The sequence below is a fragment of the Zonotrichia leucophrys genome, unplaced genomic scaffold, assembly GCF_028769735.1.
Source record: "Zonotrichia leucophrys gambelii isolate GWCS_2022_RI unplaced genomic scaffold, RI_Zleu_2.0 Scaffold_73_224053, whole genome shotgun sequence".
Classification (NCBI taxonomy): domain Eukaryota; kingdom Metazoa; phylum Chordata; class Aves; order Passeriformes; family Passerellidae; genus Zonotrichia; species Zonotrichia leucophrys.
The window spans coordinates 47,756-66,576 of record NW_026992278.1 but is presented as its reverse complement, the minus strand read 5'-3'; the positions used below and the strand labels follow the sequence as shown (position 1 = coordinate 66,576).

Here is an 18,821-nt window from a genome sequence, read left to right as displayed (position 1 = left end):
TTGTTGGTCTCAGAATGGTGCTGGTGGCCCTGGGTGGCCTCTGCAGGGGATTGTGGTGGCCCTGGATAGGTTTTGGTGGTCCCAAGATGGTGCTGGTGGGTCCTGAATGGGTCCTGCAGGGCATTCTGGTGGGTTTCGGTGGTCCCAGGATGGTGCCAGTGGCCCTGAGTGGGTTTTGGTGGTCCCAGGATGGTGCTGGTGGGTTCTGAATGGGTCCTGCAGGGCATTCTGCAGGGTTTTGGTGGTCCCAGGATGGTGCTGGTGGCCCTGGGTGGCTCCTGCAGGTCATTGTGGTGGCCTTTGGTGGGTTTTGGTGGTCCCAGGATGGTGCTGATGGCCCTGGGTGGGTTTTGGTGGTCCCAGGATGGTGCTGGTGGCCCTGGGTGGCTTCTGCAGGGCATTGTGGTGGCCCTGGGGGGGTTTTGGTGGTCCCAGGATGGTGCTGGTGGCACCGGGTGGCTCCTGCAGGTCATTGTGGTGGCCCTGGGTGGGTTTTGGTGGTCCCAGGATGGTGCTGGTGGCACCGGGTGGGTGCTGCAGATCATTGTGGTGGCCTTTGATGTGGGTGTCAGTGGTCCCAGGATGGTGCCGGTGGCCCTGGGCAGGTCCTGCAGATGATGATGGTGGGTTTCAGTGGTCCCAGGATGATGCTGGTGGTCCTGGGTGGCTTCTGCAGGTCATTGTGGTGGCCTTTGGTGGGTGGCAGTGGTCCCAGGATGGTGCTGATGGCCCTGGGTAGGTTTTGGTGGTCCCAGGATGGTGCTGGTGGTCCTGGGTGGCTCCTGCAGGTCATTGTGGTGGCCTTTGGTGCGGGTGTCAGTGGTCCCAGGATGGTACCGATGGCCCTGGCTAGGTTTTTGTTGGTCTCAGAATGGTGCTGATGGTCCTGGGTGGCTCCTGCAGGTCATTGTGGTGGCCCTGGATGGGTTTTGGTGGTCCCAGGATGGTGCTGGTGGGTCCTGAATGGGTCCTGCAGATCATTCTGCTGGGTTTCGGTGGTCCCAGGATGGTGCTGGTGGCCCTGGGTGGGTTTTGGTGGTCTCAGGATGGTACTGGTGGCCCTGGGTGGGTCCTGCAGATCATGGTGGTGGGTTTTGGTGGTCCCAGGATGGTGCTGGTGGCCCTGGGTGGCTCCTGCAGGTCATTCTGGTGGCCCTGGCTGGGTTTTGGTGGTCCCAGGATGGCGTTGGTGGCCCTGAGTGGCTCCTGCAGGTCATTCAGGTGGCCCTAGGTGGGTTTTGGTGGTCCCAGGATGGTGCTGGTGGGTCCTGAATGGGTCCTGCAGATCATTCTGCTGGGTTTCGGTGGTCCCAGGATGGTGCTGGTGGCCCTGGGTGGGTCCTGCAGATGATGGTGGGGGCCATGTATGGTTCTGGGGGTGTTTTGGTGGCCCTGGGGTTCACAGTGACCACATTTACTCGCAGTTTTCACCCAGCCCATCGTGAGCAAGGCGCGGCCGGAGCTGCCCCAGGGATGTTTTGGTGGTCCCAGGGCTGTCCCAGGGGTGTTTTGGTGGCCCTGGGGCTCACAGTGACCACGTTTACCCATTGCAGTTTTCGCCCAGCCCATCGTGAGCAAGGCGCGGCCGGAGCTGCCCCAGGGGTGTTCTGGTGGTTCCAGGGCTGTCCCAGGGGTGTTCTGGTGGTCCCAGGGCTGTCCCAGGGGTGTTCTGGTGGTCCCAGGGATATTCTGGTGGTCCCAGGGCTGTCCCAGGGGTGTTTTGGTGGTCCCAGGGGTGTTCTGGTGGTCCCTGGGCTGTCCCAGGGGTGTTCTGGTGGTCCCAGGGATATTCTGGTGGTCCCAGGGCTGTCCCAGGGGTGTTCTGGTGGTCCCAGGGATGTTCTGGTGGTCCCAGGGGTGTTTTGGTGGCCCTGGGGCTCACAGTGACCACCTTTACCCATTGCAGTTTTCGCCCAGCCCATCGTGAGCAAGGCGCGGCCGGAGCTGCTGCGCTCCCACTTCATCCCCACGCTGGGGCGGCTGCGCAAGCGCGCGGGGAAGGTGGTGGCCGAGGAGGAGCAGCTGCGGCTCGAGGGCAAGGCCGAGGCCGAGGACGCCGAGCTGCTGATCCGCGACGAGTTCTCGGTGCTGTGCCGCGACCTCTACGCGCTCTACCCGCTGCTCATCCGCTACGTGGACAACAGCCGGTGAGGGCAGGGGACACAGGGATGGGGACAGTGCTGGGGACAGTGCCAGGGGCTGGGGACAGTGCCAGGGGGATGGGGACAGTGCCAGGGGATGGGGACAATGCCATGGGGATGGGGACAGTGCCAGGGGATGGGCACATGGCCAGGGTGAGCCAGTTGTGGTGGCCTTGGGGACACAGCTGTGGTGACCCCAACCACAGGTGGTGGCCTTGGGAACCCAACCACAGTGGCCACAGGGGCCAAACACTGGAGGAATCATTAATGGTGGCCATGAGGACCCAACAACGGTGGCCATGGGGGCTCATTAATGGTGGCCATAAGGACCCAGTAATGGTGGCCATGGGGTTGGTGACCCCCTGGTGACGTCCCTGTGTCCCCTGGTGTCCCCTCAGGGCCAAGTGGCTGACGGAGCCCAACGAGGACGCCGAGGAGCTGTTCCGCATGGTGGGCGAGGTCTTCATCTACTGGTCCAAGTCCCACGTGAGTGGGGGTCCAGAGGGGTCCAGTGTAACCTTTGGGGGGTCCGAGGTGACCTTTTGGGGGTCCTGACCCCCTGTCCGTGTCCCCCCACCCCAGAACTTCAAGCGTGAGGAGCAGAACTTCGTGGTGCAGAACGAGATCAACAACATGTCCTTCCTGACGGCCGACAGCAAGAGCAAGATGGCCAAGGTGGGCTGGGGGGGACCCCAAACTGCCCCTGACCCCCCAGGACCCCCTGGGTTCCATCCCACCCAACCCCCCCTGGAGCCCCAAACTCACCTGGAACCCATAATTCACCCCAAAATCCCACCTTGAACCCATAATTCACCCCAAAATCCCACCTTGAACCCATAATTCACCCCAAAATCCCACCTTGAACCCATAATTCGCCCCAAAATCCCACCTCAAACCCTTAATTCACCCAAAATCCCACCTTGAACCCATAATTCACCCCAAAAATCCCACCTTGAACCCATAATTTGCCCCAAAATCCCACCTCAAACCCTTAATTCACCCAAAATCCCAACTTGAACCCATAATTCACTGCAAAAACCATCTTGGACCCAAAATTCCACCTCAAACCCACCTCAAACCCCTAATTCGCCCCAAATCCCACTTGGGACCCCCTAATTCACCCCAAAATCGCACCTGAGACCCCTAATTCACTCCAAACCCACCTGAGACCTGTGATTCACCCCAAATTCCCACCTCCAATCTCTAATTCACCCCCAACCCCACCTGGAACCTACAATTCACCCCAAATCCTGCCTCGGAGCTCTAATTCACCCCAAAATCCCACCTGGAACTCACAATTCATCCCAAATCCCACCTCAAACCCCTAATTCACCCCAAACCCACCTGGGACTCCTAATTCACCCAAAAATCCTTGTCCTTGTCCCCATGTCCCTGACAGTGTCCCAGTGTCCCTGACAGTGTCCCCAACGCTGTCCCCATGTCCCTAACAGTGTCCCAGTGTCCCCAGTGATGTCCCCATGTCCCCACTGCTGTCCCCATGTCCCTGACGGTGTCCCATTGTCCCCAATGATGTCCCCAGTTCTGTCCCCATGTCTCTAATGGTGTCCCATTGTCCCTAACAGTGTCCCACTGTCCCCAGCACTGTCCCCATGTCCTGTCCCCATGTCCCTAACGAATGGTGTCCCACTGTCCCCAATGCTGTCCTCATGTCCCTAACGGTGTCCCACTGTCCCTAACAGTGTCCCATTGTCCCAACTGTCCCGTCCTCCCCATGTCCCCAATGCTGTCCCCATGTCCCCAACGCTGTCCCCATGTCCCCAATGCTGTCCCATGTCCCTAATGGTGTCCCACTGTCCCCAACGCTGTCCCCATGTCCCTAACAGTGTCCTACTGTCCCCAGCACTGTCCCCATGTCCCTGTCCCCTCTGTCCCTAACGGTGTCCCCATGTCCCTAACGGTGTCCCACTGTCCCCCTGTCCCTAACGGTGTCCCCATGTCCCCCTGTCCCTAACGGTGTCCCGCTGTCCCTGACTCTCTCTCTTCTCTCCCCTCGGCTGCGGGTGCTGCTCCCAGTCTGGAGATGGACAGGTTAGCGGGGAGGGGCTGGGGGGGCACACAGGGGGCACACAGGACCCCTCGGTGGGGTCACCACAGCTGGGACCCCAAAACTCCTGCAGGGTCCTGTCCTGTCCCAAAGCTCCTGTCCTGTGGGGTCACCACCATTGGGACACCCCAAAACTCCTGTCCTGTGGGGCCACAACATCTGGGACCCCCAAAACTCCTGCAGGGTCCTGTCCTGTCCCAAAGCTCCTGTCCTGTGGGGTCACCACCATTGGGACACCCCAAAACTCCTGTTCTGTGGGGCCACCACAGCTGGGACCCCCAAAACTCCTGCAGGGTCCTGTTCTGTAGGGTCACCACAGCTGGGACCCCCCAGGACCCTTCTGTGGGGTGACATTGGCTAGGACCCCCTGTCCTGTGGTTATGGGGTCCCTGCTGACCCCGTGTCCCCATCCCTGTCCCCACGCTGTCCCTGTCCCCTCAGGGTGGTGGCTCAGAGCAGGAGCTGACACTGGTTATGGGGTCCCTGTTGCCACGCTGTCCCTGTCCCCTCAGGGTGGTGGCTCGGAGCAGGAGCTGACACTGGTTATGGGGTCCCTGTCCCCACGCTGTCCCTGTCCCCTCAGGGTGGTGGCTTGGAGCAGGAGCTGACACTGGTTACGGGGTCCCTGCTGACCCTGTGTCACCATGCTGTCCCCTCAGGGTGGTGGCTCGGAGCAGGAGCTGACACTGGTTATGGGGTCCCTGTCCCTGTCCCCACGCTGTCCCTGTCCCCTCAGGGTGGTGGCTCGGAGCAGGAGCTGACACTGGTTATGGGGTCCCTGCTGACCCTGTGTCACCATCCTGTCCCCTCAGGGTGGTGGCTCGGAGCAGGAGCTGTCACTGGTTATGGGGTCCCTGTCCCTGTCCCCTCAGGGTGGTGGCTCGGAGCAGGAGCTGACACTCGTTATGGGGTCCCTGTCCCTGTCCCCACACTGTCCCTGTCCCCTCAGGGTGGTGGCTCGGAGCAGGAGCGCTCCAAGAAGCGCCGCCGCGGGGACCGCTACTCGGTGCACACCTCGCTCATCGTGGCCACCCTCAAGAAGATGCTGCCCATCGGCCTCAACATGTGCTCACCTGCTGACCAGGAGCTGATCGCGCTGGCCAAGGGCCGCTACGCCCTGGTGGGTGCCCGCTGGGGACACCTGGGGACACCTGGGCACACCTGGGGGCACCTGGGGACACCTGGGCACATATGGGATTTGGGACATGGAGCTGGCCAAGGGCCGCTACGCCCTGGTGGGTGCCCGCTGGGGACACTTGGGGGCACCTGGGCACACCTGGGGACACCTGGGGACACCTGGGGGCACCTGGGCACACCTGGGGGCACCTGGGGACACCTGGGGGCACCTGGGCACATCTGGGATTTGGGACATGGCGCTGGCCAAGGGCCGCTACGCCCTGGTGGGTGCCCGCTGGGGACACCTGGGGGCACCTGGGCACACCTGGGCGCACCTGGGGACACCTGGGGGCACCTGGGACCGCCCAGAAACCCCCGTGGGATCCCCCCTGGGACAGTGGGATTTGGGACATGGCGCTGGCCAAGGGCCGCTATGCCCTGGTGGGTGCCCACCTGGGGACACCTGGGGACACCTGGGCACACGTGGGACCCCCAAATGTCCCCTGGGATTTGGGACATGGTGCTGGCCAAAGGCCACTACGCCCTGGTGGGTGCCCACCTGGAGACACCTGGGCACACCTGGGGACACCTGGACACACCTGGGACCCACAAATGTCCCCTGGGTTTAGGGACAAAGGCCTGGGGTTGGAGACATGGCCAAATGGCTGGCCAAGGGTGGACGCTGCGCCCTGGTGGGTGCCTGGGGACACCTGGACACACCTGGGACCCACAAATGTCCCCTGGGTTTAGGGACAAAACCCTGGGGTTGGGGACATGGCTCTGGCCAAGGGTGGACACTGGTGGGTGGCCAGGGACAAGCCTGGGGTTTGGGGACACCTCCGTGGCTTTGGGGACACCCCCCAAGGGTTTGGGGACACCTCCAAGGGTTTGGGGACCCTTGCTGATTGTCCCCTGTGTGTCCCCCCCTGCAGAAAGACACGGACGAGGAGGTTCGGGAGTTCCTGCACAACAACCTGCACCTGCAGGACAAGGTGAGCTGGCACGGCCCCGTGTCACTGTGTCACTGTGTCCCCTGTGTCACCTGTGTCACTGTGTCACTGTGTCCCCTGTGTCACTGTGTCCCCTGTGTCACTGTGTCCCCTGTGTCACCTGTGTCCCCTGTGTTACTGTGTCACCTGTGTCACCTTGTCTCCAATGTCACTGTGTCCCCACCCTGTGTCACTGTGTCCCTGGTGTCACTGTGTCCCCAGGAGCCCCTTGTGCCCCCCAATGTCCCAGTGATGTCCCCAATGTCCCCAGGTGGAGAACACGGGCTTGGCGCGCTGGCAGATGGCCCTGGTGCTGATGTCCCCAATGTCCCCAGTGATGTCCCCAATGTCCCCAATGTCCCCAGGTGGAGAACACGGGCTCGGCCCGCTGGCAGATGGCCCTGGTGCTGATGTCCCCAATGTCCCCAATGTCCCCAGGTGGAGAACACGGGCTCGGCCCGCTGGCAGATGGCCCTGGTGCTGATGTCCCCAATGTCCCCAGGTGGAGAACACGGGCTCGGCCTGCTGGCAGATGGCCCTGGTGCTGATGTCCCCAATGTCCCCAATGTCCCCAATGAATGTCCCCAATGTCCCCAGGTGGAGAACACGGGCTCAGCCCGCTGGCAGATGGCCCTGGTGCTGATGTCCCCAATGATGTCCCCAATCAATGTCCCCAATGTCCCCAGGTGGAGAACACGGGCTCGGCCCGCTGGCAGATGGCCCTGGTGCTGATGTCCCCAATGTCCCCAATGATGTCCCCAATGTCCCCAATCAATGTCCCTATGATGTCCCCAATGTCCCCAGGTGGAGAACACGGGCTCGGCCTGCTGGCAGATGGCCCTGGTGCTGATGTCCCCAATGATGTCCCCAATGTCCCCAGGTGGAGAACACGGGCTCGGCCCGCTGGCAGATGGCCCTGGTGCTGATGTCCCCAATCAATGTCCCCAGTCAATGTCCCCAATGTCCCCAGGTGGAGAACACGGGTTCAGCCCGCTGGCAGATGGCCTGGTGCTGATGTCCCAATGATGTCCCCAATGTCCCCAATGATGTCCCCAATGTCCCCAGGTTGAGAACACAGGCTCGGCGCGCTGGCAGATGGCCCTGGTGCTGATGTCCCAATGATGTCCCCAATGTCCCCAATGTCCCCAATGTCCCCAATGATGTCCCCAATGTCCCCAGGTGGAGAACACGGGCTCGGCCCGCTGGCAGATGGCCCTGGTGCTGATGTCCCCAATGTCCCCAATCAATGTCCCCAATCAATGTCCCCAATGTCCCCAGGTGGAGAACACGGGCTCGGCCCGCTGGCAGATGGCCCTGGTGCTGATGTCCCCAATGTCCCCAATGTCCCCAATGATGTCCCCAATGTCCCCAGGTGGAGAACACGGGCTCGGCCCGCTGGCAGATGGCCCTGGTGCTGATGTCCCCAATCAATGTCCCCAATGAATGTCCCCAATGTCCCCAGGTGGAGAACACGGGCTCGGCCCGCTGGCAGATGGCCCTGGTGCGCCAGGCCGGGCGGGACGAGGACCCCGACAGCCCCGAGCAGGTCGTGCGCAGGGTGCAGGAGGTGTCGGCCGTGCTCTACCACCTCGAGCAGGTCTGGGGGCTTGGGGGGCTCAGGGGGTGCCCAGGGGGGTTTGGGGGTGCCCAGGTGACCCCAGTGACCCCCCCACAGACAGAGCAGCCCTACAAGCCCAAGGTGGCCGTGTGGCACAAGCTTGGGGTGCTCTGTGGGTGCCCTTTGGGTGCTCTGGGGGATCCCAGGGGTGTTCAGTGGCACCCAGGGATTTTGGGGGTGCCCAGGGGGGTTTGGGGGTGCCCAGGGGGTTTGGGGGTGCCCAGGTGACCCCAGGTGACCCCGGTGCCCCCCCCACAGACAGAGCAGCCCTACAAGCCCAAGAAGGCCGTGTGGCACAAGCTTGGGGTGCTCTGTGGGTACCCTTTGGGTGCCCTTTGGGTGTTTTGGGGCTGGTTTGGGGGGTCCCAGGGGTGCTCAGTGGCACCCAGGGATTTTGGGGGTGCCCAGGGGGATTTGGGGGTGCCCAGGTGACCCCAGTGACGCCCCCCACAGACAGAGCAGCCCTACAAGCCCAAGGTGGCCGTGTGGCACAAGCTTGGGGCGCTCTGTGCCCTTTGGGTGCTCTGGGGGATCCCAGGGGTGCTCAGTGGCACCCAGGGATTTTGGGGGTGCCCAGGGGGGTTCAGGGGTGCCCAGGGGGGTTTGGGGGTGCCCAGGTGACCCCGGGTGACCCCAGTGACCCCCCCACAGACAGAGCAGCCCTACAAGCCCAAGGTGGCCGTGTGGCACAAGCTTGGGGTGCTCTGTGCCCTTTGGGTGCTCTGGGGGTTGTTTGGGGGGGTCCCAGGGATTTTGGGGGTGCCCAGGGGATTTGGGGGTGACCCCGGTGCCCCCCCACAGACAGAGCACCCCTACAAGTCCAAGAAGGCCGTGTGGCACAAGCTCCTGTCCAAGCAGCGCCGCCGCGCCGTCGTCGCCTGCTTCCGCATGACGCCCCTGTACAACCTGCCCAGGTGGGCACTGCGGGCACTGGGGGGCACTGGGAGGGGATTGGGGGGCACTGGGGGACACCTGGCACCCCCTGGGTGACACCTGGGACCCCAGGAGTTATACCTGTAACCCCCTGGGTGACACTTGGCACCCTCCAGGTGACACCTGGGAGCCCTGGATGCCACCTGGCACCCTCCAGGTGGGGATGGGTGGGCCCCCAGGTGGGCACAGGTGATGCCAGGTGGGCACAGGTGGCAGTGCCAGGCTGGCACACAGGTGACAGGCGTGTCCCCAGGCACCGGCCTGTAACATGTTCCTCGAGTCCTGCCGGGCACAGGTGATGCCGGGTGGTGCCAGGTGGGCACAGGTGATGCCAGGCTGGCACAGGTGGCAGTGCCAGGCTGGCACACAGGTGACAGCCGTGTCCCCAGGCACCGGGCCTGTAACATGTTCCTCGAGTCCTACCGGCTCTCGTGGCTGGCCCGGGAGCAGCCGCCCTTCGAGGACCGAATGATCGACGACCTCTCGGTGAGAGGGGACAGCCCTGGGTTTGGGGACACCTGTTGGGGTTTGGGGACATCCCTGGGGTTTGGGAACATCCCTGGGGGCTTTGGGGACATCCCTGGGGGGTTTGGGGACACCCCTGGGCTTGGGGACATCCCTGGGGTTTGGGGGCATCCCTGCAGGTTTGGGGATGCCCCTGGGGGCTTGGGGACACCCCTGGGGGGTTGGGGACATCGCCGGGGGTTTGGGGACATCCCTGGGGGGTTTGGGGACACCCCTGGGCTTGGGGACATCCCTGGGGTTTGGGAACATCCTGAGACCCCCCTGACCTGGGCCTTGGGGACATCCATTGGGGTTTGGGGACATTCCTGGGGCATTCAGGGACGCCCCTGGGGCTTGGGGACATCCCTGGGGTTTGGGGACATCCCTGGGGGGTTTGGGGACATCCCCGGGGGTTTGGGGGCATCCATTGGGGTTTGGGGACATCCCCAGGGGGATTCCCAGGGGGTTGGGGACATCCCCTGGGTCTCGGGACATCTGTCGAGGTTTGGGGACATCCATTGGGGTTTGGGGACACCTGTTGGGGTTTGGGGACATCTCTGGGCTTTGGGGACATGCATTGGGGTTTGAGGACACCCCTGGGGGGTTTGGGGACACCTTTGGGGTTTGGGGACACCTCTGGGGGGTTTGGGGACACCTTTGGGGTTTGGGGACATTGCCAGGAGGTTTGGGGACACCTGTTGGGGTTTGGGGACATTTCTGGGCTTTGGGGGACATGCATTGGGGTTTGAGGACACCCTGGGGGGTTTGGGGACACCTTTGGGGGGTTTGGGGACACCTGTTGGGGTTTGGGGACATTGCCAAGAGGTTTGGGGACACCTTTGGGGTTTGGGGACATTGCCAGGAGGTTTGGGGACACCCCCTGGAGGTTTGGGGACACCCCTGGGGGGTTTGGGGACACTCCCACAGGTTTGGGGACATTCCCACGGTTTGGGGACATTCATTAGGGGTTTGGGGACACCGTTGGGGTTTGGGGACACCCCTGGGGGATTTGGGGACACCTTTGGGATTTGGGGACACCTTTGTGGTTTGGGGACACCTTTGGGGTTTGGGGACACCCCTGGAGGTTTGGGGACCCCCCGAGCCCCCCCTGACGGGGTTGGGGGTTTGTGGGCGCAGAAGTCGGGGCGGGAGGAGGAGGAGGAGGAGGAAGAGGCGGAGGCGCGGCCGGACCCGCTGCACCAGCTGATCCTGCACTTCAGCCGCACCGCGCTCACCGAGCAGAGGTGACCCCCAGCCCACAGGGGGACCCCGAAACCCCAGGGGACCCCAAATCACACTGCGGACCCCAAAACCCCGCAGAGGAGACCCCAAATCCTGCAGAGATCCCAAATCCTGAGGGGAAACCAAATCCCTGAGGGGGGACCCCAGATTCCTGCAGGGATCCCAAATCACACCAGGGACCCCAAATCTTGAGGGGCGACCCCAAATCCTGAGGGGACCCCAAACCCCAGTGGGGACCCCAAATCCTTGTGGGGACACCAATCCCTGTGGGGACGCGAAATCCCACAGAGACCCCAAAACCCGGGGGGACCCCAAATCCTGCAGGGATCCCAAACTCAGCTGGGGACCCTAAATCCCACTGGGAACCCCAAATCCCTGTGGGGACACCCAGTCACACTGGGGACCCCAAAACCCAATGGGGATCCCAAATCTCCCTCAGAGACCCCAAATCCTGCAGGGGACCCCAAATCCCTGTGGGGACACCAAAATCTGGGGGGACCCCAAATCCCTCAGAGACCTCAACTCCCTGAGAGGACCCCAAATCACACTGGGGACCCAAAATCCCTGAGGGGGGACCCCAAATCCCCTGCAAGGACCCCAAAACCCCACAGAGGAGAACCCCAAATCCACCATGGGCATCCCAAATCCCATTGGGTGAGACCCCAAATCCCACTGTGGGCACCCCAAAACCCCACAGAGGAGACCCCAAATCCCCACCCTGGGCACCCCAAATCCCGGTTTGGCTCCTCAGGGTGGGGGGAGCTCAAACCCCCCCTTGGGGTCACCTGGGTCCCCTTTTGGGGGGTCCAGGGTGTCCCCCCCTGTCCCCAACCTGTGTCCCCTCCTCACCCCGCAGCCACCTGGAGCAGGATCACCTGTACATGGCCTACGCCGGCATCATGGCCAAGGTGGGCACCCCAAAAACAGGGCACCCCAAAAACGGGGGCACCCCAAAAATGGGGCACTCCAAAAATGGGGCACTCCAAAACTGGGGCACCCCAAATATGGGGGGACCTCTAAACTGTGGGGATCCCAAAACCTCGGAGACCCCAAAACCCGGGCTCCCCAAAAACGGGGACACCCCAAAACCGGGGGCACCTGAAAATTGGGGCACCCTAAAAATGGATCACCCCAAAAACGGGGGGACCCCTGAACTGGGGATTTTGGGCCCCCCCAGGTTGGTTTTCGGGGGGTGAGGGTTCCTAATTTGGGGCTCTCCCCCCCCGTTCCCAATTCCCCAGAGCTGCCACATCGAGGAGGGGGAGGAGGAAGAGAAGGAGGAAGAGGAGAAGGAAGAGGAAGAAGCCGAGGATTCCTTTGAGGTGGGGGGAGACCCCAAAAACCCCCTGACCCCCCCTGTGACCCCTCCTGACCCCTGTGACCCCCCAAATCCCTGTGACCCCCCATGACCTCCATGACCCCTGTGACCTCTGTGATGTCCCCAATGTCCCCAGGAGAAGGAGATGGAGAAGCAGAAGCTGCTGTGACCCCCTGACCCCTGTGACCCCCATGACCCCCCAAATCCCTGTGACCCCTCCTGACCCCTGTGACCCTTCTTGACCTCCGTGACCCCTCCCTGACCCCTGTGACCCCTCTGTGACCCTTAGGAGAAGGAGATGGAGAAGCAGAAGCTGCTGTGACCCCCATGACCCCCCAAATCCCTGTGACCCCTCCTGACCCCTGTGACCCCTCCTGACCTCCATGACCCCAGTGACCCCTCTCTGACCCCTGTGACCCCTGTGTGACCCCCAGGAGAAGGAGATGGAGAAGCAGAAGCTGCTGTCGCAGCAGGCCCGGCTGCACACGCGGGGAGCGGCCGAGATGGTGCTGCAGATGATCAGCGCCTGCAAGGGTGAGTGGTGACCCTGTGATGACCCCACGGTGACCCCACGGTGACCCCACGGTGACCCCTTGGTGACCGCGGTGTCACCGTTCTGTCCCCAGGTGAGCGGGGGGCCATGGTCTCCTCCACGCTCAAGTTGGGCATCTCCATCCTCAACGGGGGCAACGCCGACGTGCAGCAGGTGTGCCACCCCTGCGTCCCCAACCGTGTCACCTGTGTCACCTGTGTGCCACCCCTGCGTCCCCAGCCGTGTCCCCTGTGTCACCTGTGTGCCACCCCTGCGTCCCCAGTGTCCCCTCCTGTGTCACTCTGTGTGTCCCCTGTGTCACCTGTGTGTTCCCAATGTCCCCAATGTCCCCTCCTGTGTCACTGTGTGTGTCCCCTCCTGTCACCTGTGTGTCCCCTGTGTCACCTGAGTGTTCCCAATGTCCCCTCCTGTCACCTGTGTGTCCCCTGTGTCACCTGTGTGCCACTCCTGCGTCCCCAACCGTGTCACCTGTGTCACCTGTGTGTCCCCTGTGTCACCTGTGTGCCACCCCTGCGTCCCCAACCGTGTCACCTGTGTGTCCCCAATGTCCCCTGTGTCACCTGTGTGCCACCCCTGCGTCCCCAGCTGTGTCACCTGTGTCACCTGTGTGCCACCCCTGCGGCCCCAATGTCCCATCCTGTGTCACTCTGTGTGTCCCCTGTGTCACCTGTCTGCCTTACTGTGTCACCTGTGTGCCACCCCTGCGTCCCCAACCGTGTCCCCTGTGTCACCTGTGTGCCACCCCTGCATCCCCAATGTCCCCTCCTGTGTCACCTGTGTGTCCCCTGTGTCACCTGTGTGTTCCCAATGTCCCCAATGTCCCCTCCTGTGTCACTGTGTGTGTCCCCTCCTGTCACCTGTGTGTCCCCTGTGTCACCTGAGTGTTCCCAATGTCCCCTCCTGTCACCTGTGTGTCCCCTGTGTCACCTGTGTGCCACCCCTGCGTCCCCAATGTCACCTGTGTCACCTGTGTGTCCCCTGTGTCACCTGTGTGCCACCCCTGCGTCCCCAACCGTGTCACCTGTGTGTCCCCAATGTCCCCTGTGTCACCTGTGTGCCACTCCTGCGTCCCCAACCGTGTCACCTGTGTCACCTGTGTGCCCTCCTGTCACCTGTGTGTCCCCTGTGTCACCTGTGTGTTCCCTGTGTCACCTGTGTGCCACCCCTGCGTCCCCAATGTCCCCTGTGTCACCTGTGTGCCACCCCTGCATCCCCAATGTCCCCTCCTGTGTCACCTGTGTGTCCCCTGTGTCACCTGTGTGCCACCCCTGCGTCCCCAATGTCCCCTCCTGTGTCACTCTCTGTGTCCCCTGTGTGTTCCCAATGTCCCCAATGTCCCCTCCTGTGTCACTCTGTGTCCCCTCCTGTCACCTGTGTGTCCCCAGCTGTCCCCTGTGTGCCACCCCTGCGTCCCCAACTGTGTCCCCTCCTGTGTCACCTGTGTGTCCCCTGTATCACTCTATGTGTCCCCAGTGTCCCCTGTGTGTCCCCAGCTGTCCCCTGCTGTCCCTTGTGTCCTCCAGGTCCCCTCAGTGTCCCCAATGTCCCTCAGTGTCCCTCCATGTCCCCTCAGTGTCCCCTGCTGTCCCCCAGTGTCCCCCATGTCCCTCACGTGTCCCCCAGTGTCCCCCCAGTGTCCCCAATGTCCCCAGTGTCCCCCAATGTCCCCAATGTCCCCTCAGTGTCCCCAATGTCCCCTGTGTCCCCTCAGTGTCCCCAGTGTCCCCAATGTCCCCTCAGTGTCCCCAATGTCCCCCAATGTCCATGTCCCCTCAGTGTCCCCAATGTCCCCAATGTCCCCTCAGTGTCCCCAGTGTCCCTCAGTGTCCCCAATGTCCCCTGTGTCCCCTCAATGTCCCCACAGAAGATGCTGGAGTACCTCAAGTCCAAGCGCGAGGTCGGCTTCTTCCAGAGCGTGCAGGCGCTGATGCAAACCTGCAGGTGCGGGAAAACGGGGACCCCCCGTGGGAAACGGGGTCACCCTGGGGGAACTGGGGTCACCTCAACGGAATTGGGGTCACCTCAAAGGAATTGGGGTCACCCTGGGGAAATTGGGGGTCACTTCAAAGGAATTGGGGTCACTCTGGGGGGAATTGGGGTCACCTCAAAGGAATTGGGGTCACTCCAGTGGGAATTGGGGTCACTCTGGGGGAATTGGGGTCACCTCAAAGGAATTGGGGTCACTTTGGGGGAATTGGGGTCACTTCAAAGGAATTGGGGTCACCCTGGGGGAACTGGGGTCATTCTGGGGAAATTGGGGTCACCCTGTGGGAATTGGGGTCACTCTGGGGAAATTGGGGTACACTTTGGGGAAATTGGGGGACCCCCAGTTAGAATTAGGATCACTTCAGAGAAACTGGGGTCCCTCCTGTGGGAATTGGGGTCCCCCTGTGGGAATTGGGGTCACTTTGGGGGAATTGGGGTCACTTCAAAGGAATTGGGGTCACCCTGAGGGAATTGAAATCACCCAGTGGGAATTGGGGGACCCCCAGTTAGAAGTGGGGTCACTCAGTTGGAATTGGGGTCACTCTGGGGAAATTGGGATCCCCTTCGGGATATTGGGGTCCCCCCGTGGGAATTGGGGTCCTCCCCAGGCTATTGGGGTCCCCCAGTCGGAATTGGGATCCTTCTGTGGGAATTGGGGTCCCCCTCAGGTTTTTGGGGTCCCCCAGGATATTGGGGTTTCCCCAGGCTATTGGGTTCCCCCCATGGGATTTGGGGTTCCCCAGGGATATTGGGGTCCCCCCGGGGTTTTGGGGTCCCCCAGATCAGCAGGACCCCCCGGGCGGGTCTGTGCCATTTTTGGGGTCCCCCTGCCGTGATTTTGGGGTTTCCCTGGGCTATTGGGATCCCCCAGATCAGCATGACCCCCCCCCAGGTGTGTCTGGTTTTGGGGTCCCCCTGACCCCCATTTTTGGGGTCCCCCCCGGGGTTTTGAGGTCCCCCAGATCAGCAGGACCCCCCCGGGCGGGTCTGTGCCATTTTTGGGGTCCCCCTGACCCCCATTTTTGGGGTCCCCCCCGGCTGTTGGGGTCCCCCAGATCAGCAGGACCCCCCAGGTGGGTCTGTGCCATTTTTGGGGTCCCCTGACCCCCATTTTTGGGTTCCCCCCCTCCCTGCAGTGTCCTGGACCTGAACGCCTTCGAGCGGCAGAACAAGGCCGAGGGGCTGGGCATGGTCACCGAGGAGGGCACCAGTGAGTGGGGGGCCGGGACCCCCAAAGGGACCCCCCCCCCCAAAAAGGGACCCCCGGAGGGGTGGGGCGGGCTGGGATTGAGGGGGCCCCCCCATTCTGCACCCCAAAAATCCCTGCGCTGCTCCGACCCCCCAACACCTGCTGAGATGTGGCTCCCTGACCCCGAAACACCCCAAAATCTAATGCCCCCCCACCCCAATTTCACCCCTAAACCACCCCAAAATCTAATGCCCCCCCACCCCTAAAACACCCCAAAATCTAATGCCCCCCACCCAAAGTTCCTACCCTGAAACACCCCAAAATCTAATGCCCCCCCACCCCTAAAACACCCCAAAATCTAATGCCCCCCCACCCAAAACTCCTACCCTGAAACACCCCAAAATCTAATGCCCCCCCACCCCTAATGTCCCCCAATTCCTACCCTGAAACACCCCAATTCTTCCCCTGAAACACCCCAAAATCTAATGCCCCCCCATCCCTAAAGCCCCCCAAAATCTAATGCCCCCCCACCCCTAATGCCCCCAGTTCCTATCCTAAAGTCCCCCAATTCTTCCTCTAAAACACCCCAAAATCTAATGCCCCCCACCCAAAGTTCCTACCCTGAAACACCCCAAAATCTAATGCCCCCCCACCCAAAACTCCTACCCTGAAACACCCCAAAATCTAATGCCCCCCCACCTCTAATATCCCCCAATTCCTATCCTAAAGCCCCCCCAAATCCTCCCCTAATTCCCCCAAACCTCAATGCCCCCCCACCCCTAATGCCCCCAATTCCTATCCTAAAGTCCCCCAATTCTTCCTCTAAAACACCCCAAAATCTAATGCACCCCACCTCTAATGCCCCTCAATTCCTACCCTGAAACACCCCAATTCTTCCCCTGAAACACCCCAAAATCTAATCCTCCCCCCACTCCTAATGACCCCCAATTTCTCTCCTAAAACTCCCCCAAAATTTAATGTCCCCCCAACCCCTAATGGCCCCCAGTTCCTATCCTAAAACCTCCCAAACCCCAATGCCCCCCCACCCTGAATGTTCCCCAATTTCTCCCCTAAACACCCCCAAAATCTAATGCCCACCCCCACCCCTAGTGCCCCCCAGTTCCTCCCCTAATTCCCCCAAATTTCTCTCCTAAACACCCCCAACATTTTATGCCCCCCACCCTAATTCCCCCCAGTTTCTCCCCTAAAAAAGCCCAAAATCTAATGCCCCCCCACCCCAATTCCCCCCCCTTTGTTTGTCATCCCCCCAAACCCTAAATCCCCCCTGGATCCCCTAAATCCCCCAAACCCTAATTCCCCCTACCCCAATTCTCCCCTGGATCCCCTAAATCCCCCCTGGATCCCCAAATCCCCCTACCCCTAATTCCCCCACCCCAATCTCCCCTGGATCCCCTAAATCCCCCTGGATCCCCTAAATCCCCCACCCCTAATTCCCCCCACCCCAATTCCACCCCTGGATCCCAAATTCCCCCTGGATCCCCTCAATCCCCCCATGATCCCTAAATCCCTCCAACCCTAATTCCCCCTACCCCAATTTCCCCTCTGGATCCCCTAAATCCCCCCTGGATCCCCAAATCCCCCTACCCCTAATTCCCCCCACCCCAATTCCCCCCCTGGATCCCCAAATTTCCCTCCTGGATCCCTAAATCCCCCCTGGATCCCTAAATCCCCCCTGGATCCCCTAAATCCCCCTAATGCCCCTCACCCCAAATCTTTCCCTGGTCCCCCAATTCCACCCTGGAACCCTAAATCCTCCCCTGGATCCCCTAAATCCCCCCTGGACCCCTAAATCCCCCAAACCCTAATAACCCCTCACCCCAAATCTTTCCCCGGACCCCCAAATTCCCCCCGCCCCCCGCTCACTGTCTCTTCTCTCCCCCCGGCTCCGCTGGCAGTCATCAGCCGGGAGAACGGTAAATATGGGGTGGGACAGGGGGGCTATAGGACCAGGGGGGGCTTTGGGGGGCTATGGGGTCAGTTATGGGGCTGGGGGGGCTGTGGGGTCCATGAGCTGGGAGAACAGTCAATATGGGGTGGAACAGGGGGGCTATAGGGCTGGGGGGCTATTATGGGGCCCAGGGGGGGCTATGTGGGATTTGGGGCTGGGGGCTATAGAGGATTATTGGGGGTTGTAAGGAGGCTGTGAAGGATTTGGGACTGGGGGCTATAGGGGATTATTGGGGGATTGGGGCTGGGGGCTATAGGGCGATTATTGGGGACTGTGGGGGATTTGGGGCTGGGGGCTATAGAGGATTATTGGGGGTTGTAAGGGGGCTATGGGGGATTTGGGGCTGGGGGCTACTGGGGATTATTGGGGGCGTGATGGGAATAGGGCTATGGGGGATTTGGGGATGGGGGCTATAGAGGATTACTGGGGTTATGGAGGATTTGGGGCTGGGGGCTATAGAGGATTATTGAGGGATTTGGGGCTGGGGGCTATAGGGGATTCTCAGGGCTGTGGGGGATTTGGGGCTGGGGGCTATAGGGGATTACTGGGGTTATGGAGGATTTGAGGCTGGGGGCTATAGAGGATTATTGAGGGATTTGGGGCTGGGGGCTATAGGGGATTATTGAGGGATTTGGGGCTGGGGGCTATAGGGGATTATTGAGGGATTTGGGGCTGGGGGCTATAGGGGATTCTCAGGGCTGTGGGGGATTTGGGGCTGGGGGCTATAGGGGATTACTGGGGCCATAGGGGGTTTAAGGGGGCTGGGGGTCTCTAGGTGGTCTCAGGGCCATAGGGGACACAGGGTTGGGGTCCCTAAAGGCTCCATGGGGCTGGGGAGGGTGGCCCTGTCCCCATGTCCCTGCTTGTCCCCTGCGTGTCCCCTCCCTGCTAACCCCCACCATCCCAATGTCACCCTGCTTGTCCCCGTGCCACCCCAGCATGTCCCTGTGCCACCCCAATGTCCCCTATGCTGTCCCTGTGCCACCTTGCTTGTCCCTGTGCCACTCTGGTGTCCCTGTGCCACTCTCTGGTGTCCTGGTGCCTTCTCGGGGTGACCCCGTGCCACCTCAAATTGTCCCTGTGCCACTCTCTGGTGTCCCTGTGCGATCTCAGGGTGTCCCTGTGCCACCCTGGGGTGTCGTGGTGCCACTCTCTGGTGTCCTGGTGCCATCTTAGTGTCCCTGTCAGGCCAGAGTGT

General features: G+C 61.7%; 1 protein-coding gene across 1 annotated transcript in view; it reads left to right on the top strand.

The window, feature by feature from the left end:
• The window catches only part of RYR1 (ryanodine receptor 1), a 126,312-nt gene that overhangs the window by 87,395 nt on the left and 20,096 nt on the right, over positions 1-18,821 (top strand). The window contains exons 70-86 of the mRNA XM_064737545.1: positions 1,907-2,147; positions 2,540-2,627; positions 2,724-2,816; positions 4,176-4,190; positions 5,156-5,326; positions 6,255-6,314; positions 7,774-7,908; positions 8,731-8,843; positions 9,252-9,348; positions 10,504-10,610; positions 11,465-11,516; positions 11,850-11,930; positions 12,361-12,460; positions 12,553-12,632; positions 14,344-14,420; positions 15,602-15,675; positions 17,571-17,588. Coding sequence (XP_064593615.1) covers positions 1,907-2,147; positions 2,540-2,627; positions 2,724-2,816; positions 4,176-4,190; positions 5,156-5,326; positions 6,255-6,314; positions 7,774-7,908; positions 8,731-8,843; positions 9,252-9,348; positions 10,504-10,610; positions 11,465-11,516; positions 11,850-11,930; positions 12,361-12,460; positions 12,553-12,632; positions 14,344-14,420; positions 15,602-15,675; positions 17,571-17,588 — 1,602 coding nt within the window. The remainder of the gene's footprint in view (positions 1-1,906; positions 2,148-2,539; positions 2,628-2,723; positions 2,817-4,175; positions 4,191-5,155; positions 5,327-6,254; positions 6,315-7,773; positions 7,909-8,730; positions 8,844-9,251; positions 9,349-10,503; positions 10,611-11,464; positions 11,517-11,849; positions 11,931-12,360; positions 12,461-12,552; positions 12,633-14,343; positions 14,421-15,601; positions 15,676-17,570; positions 17,589-18,821) is intronic.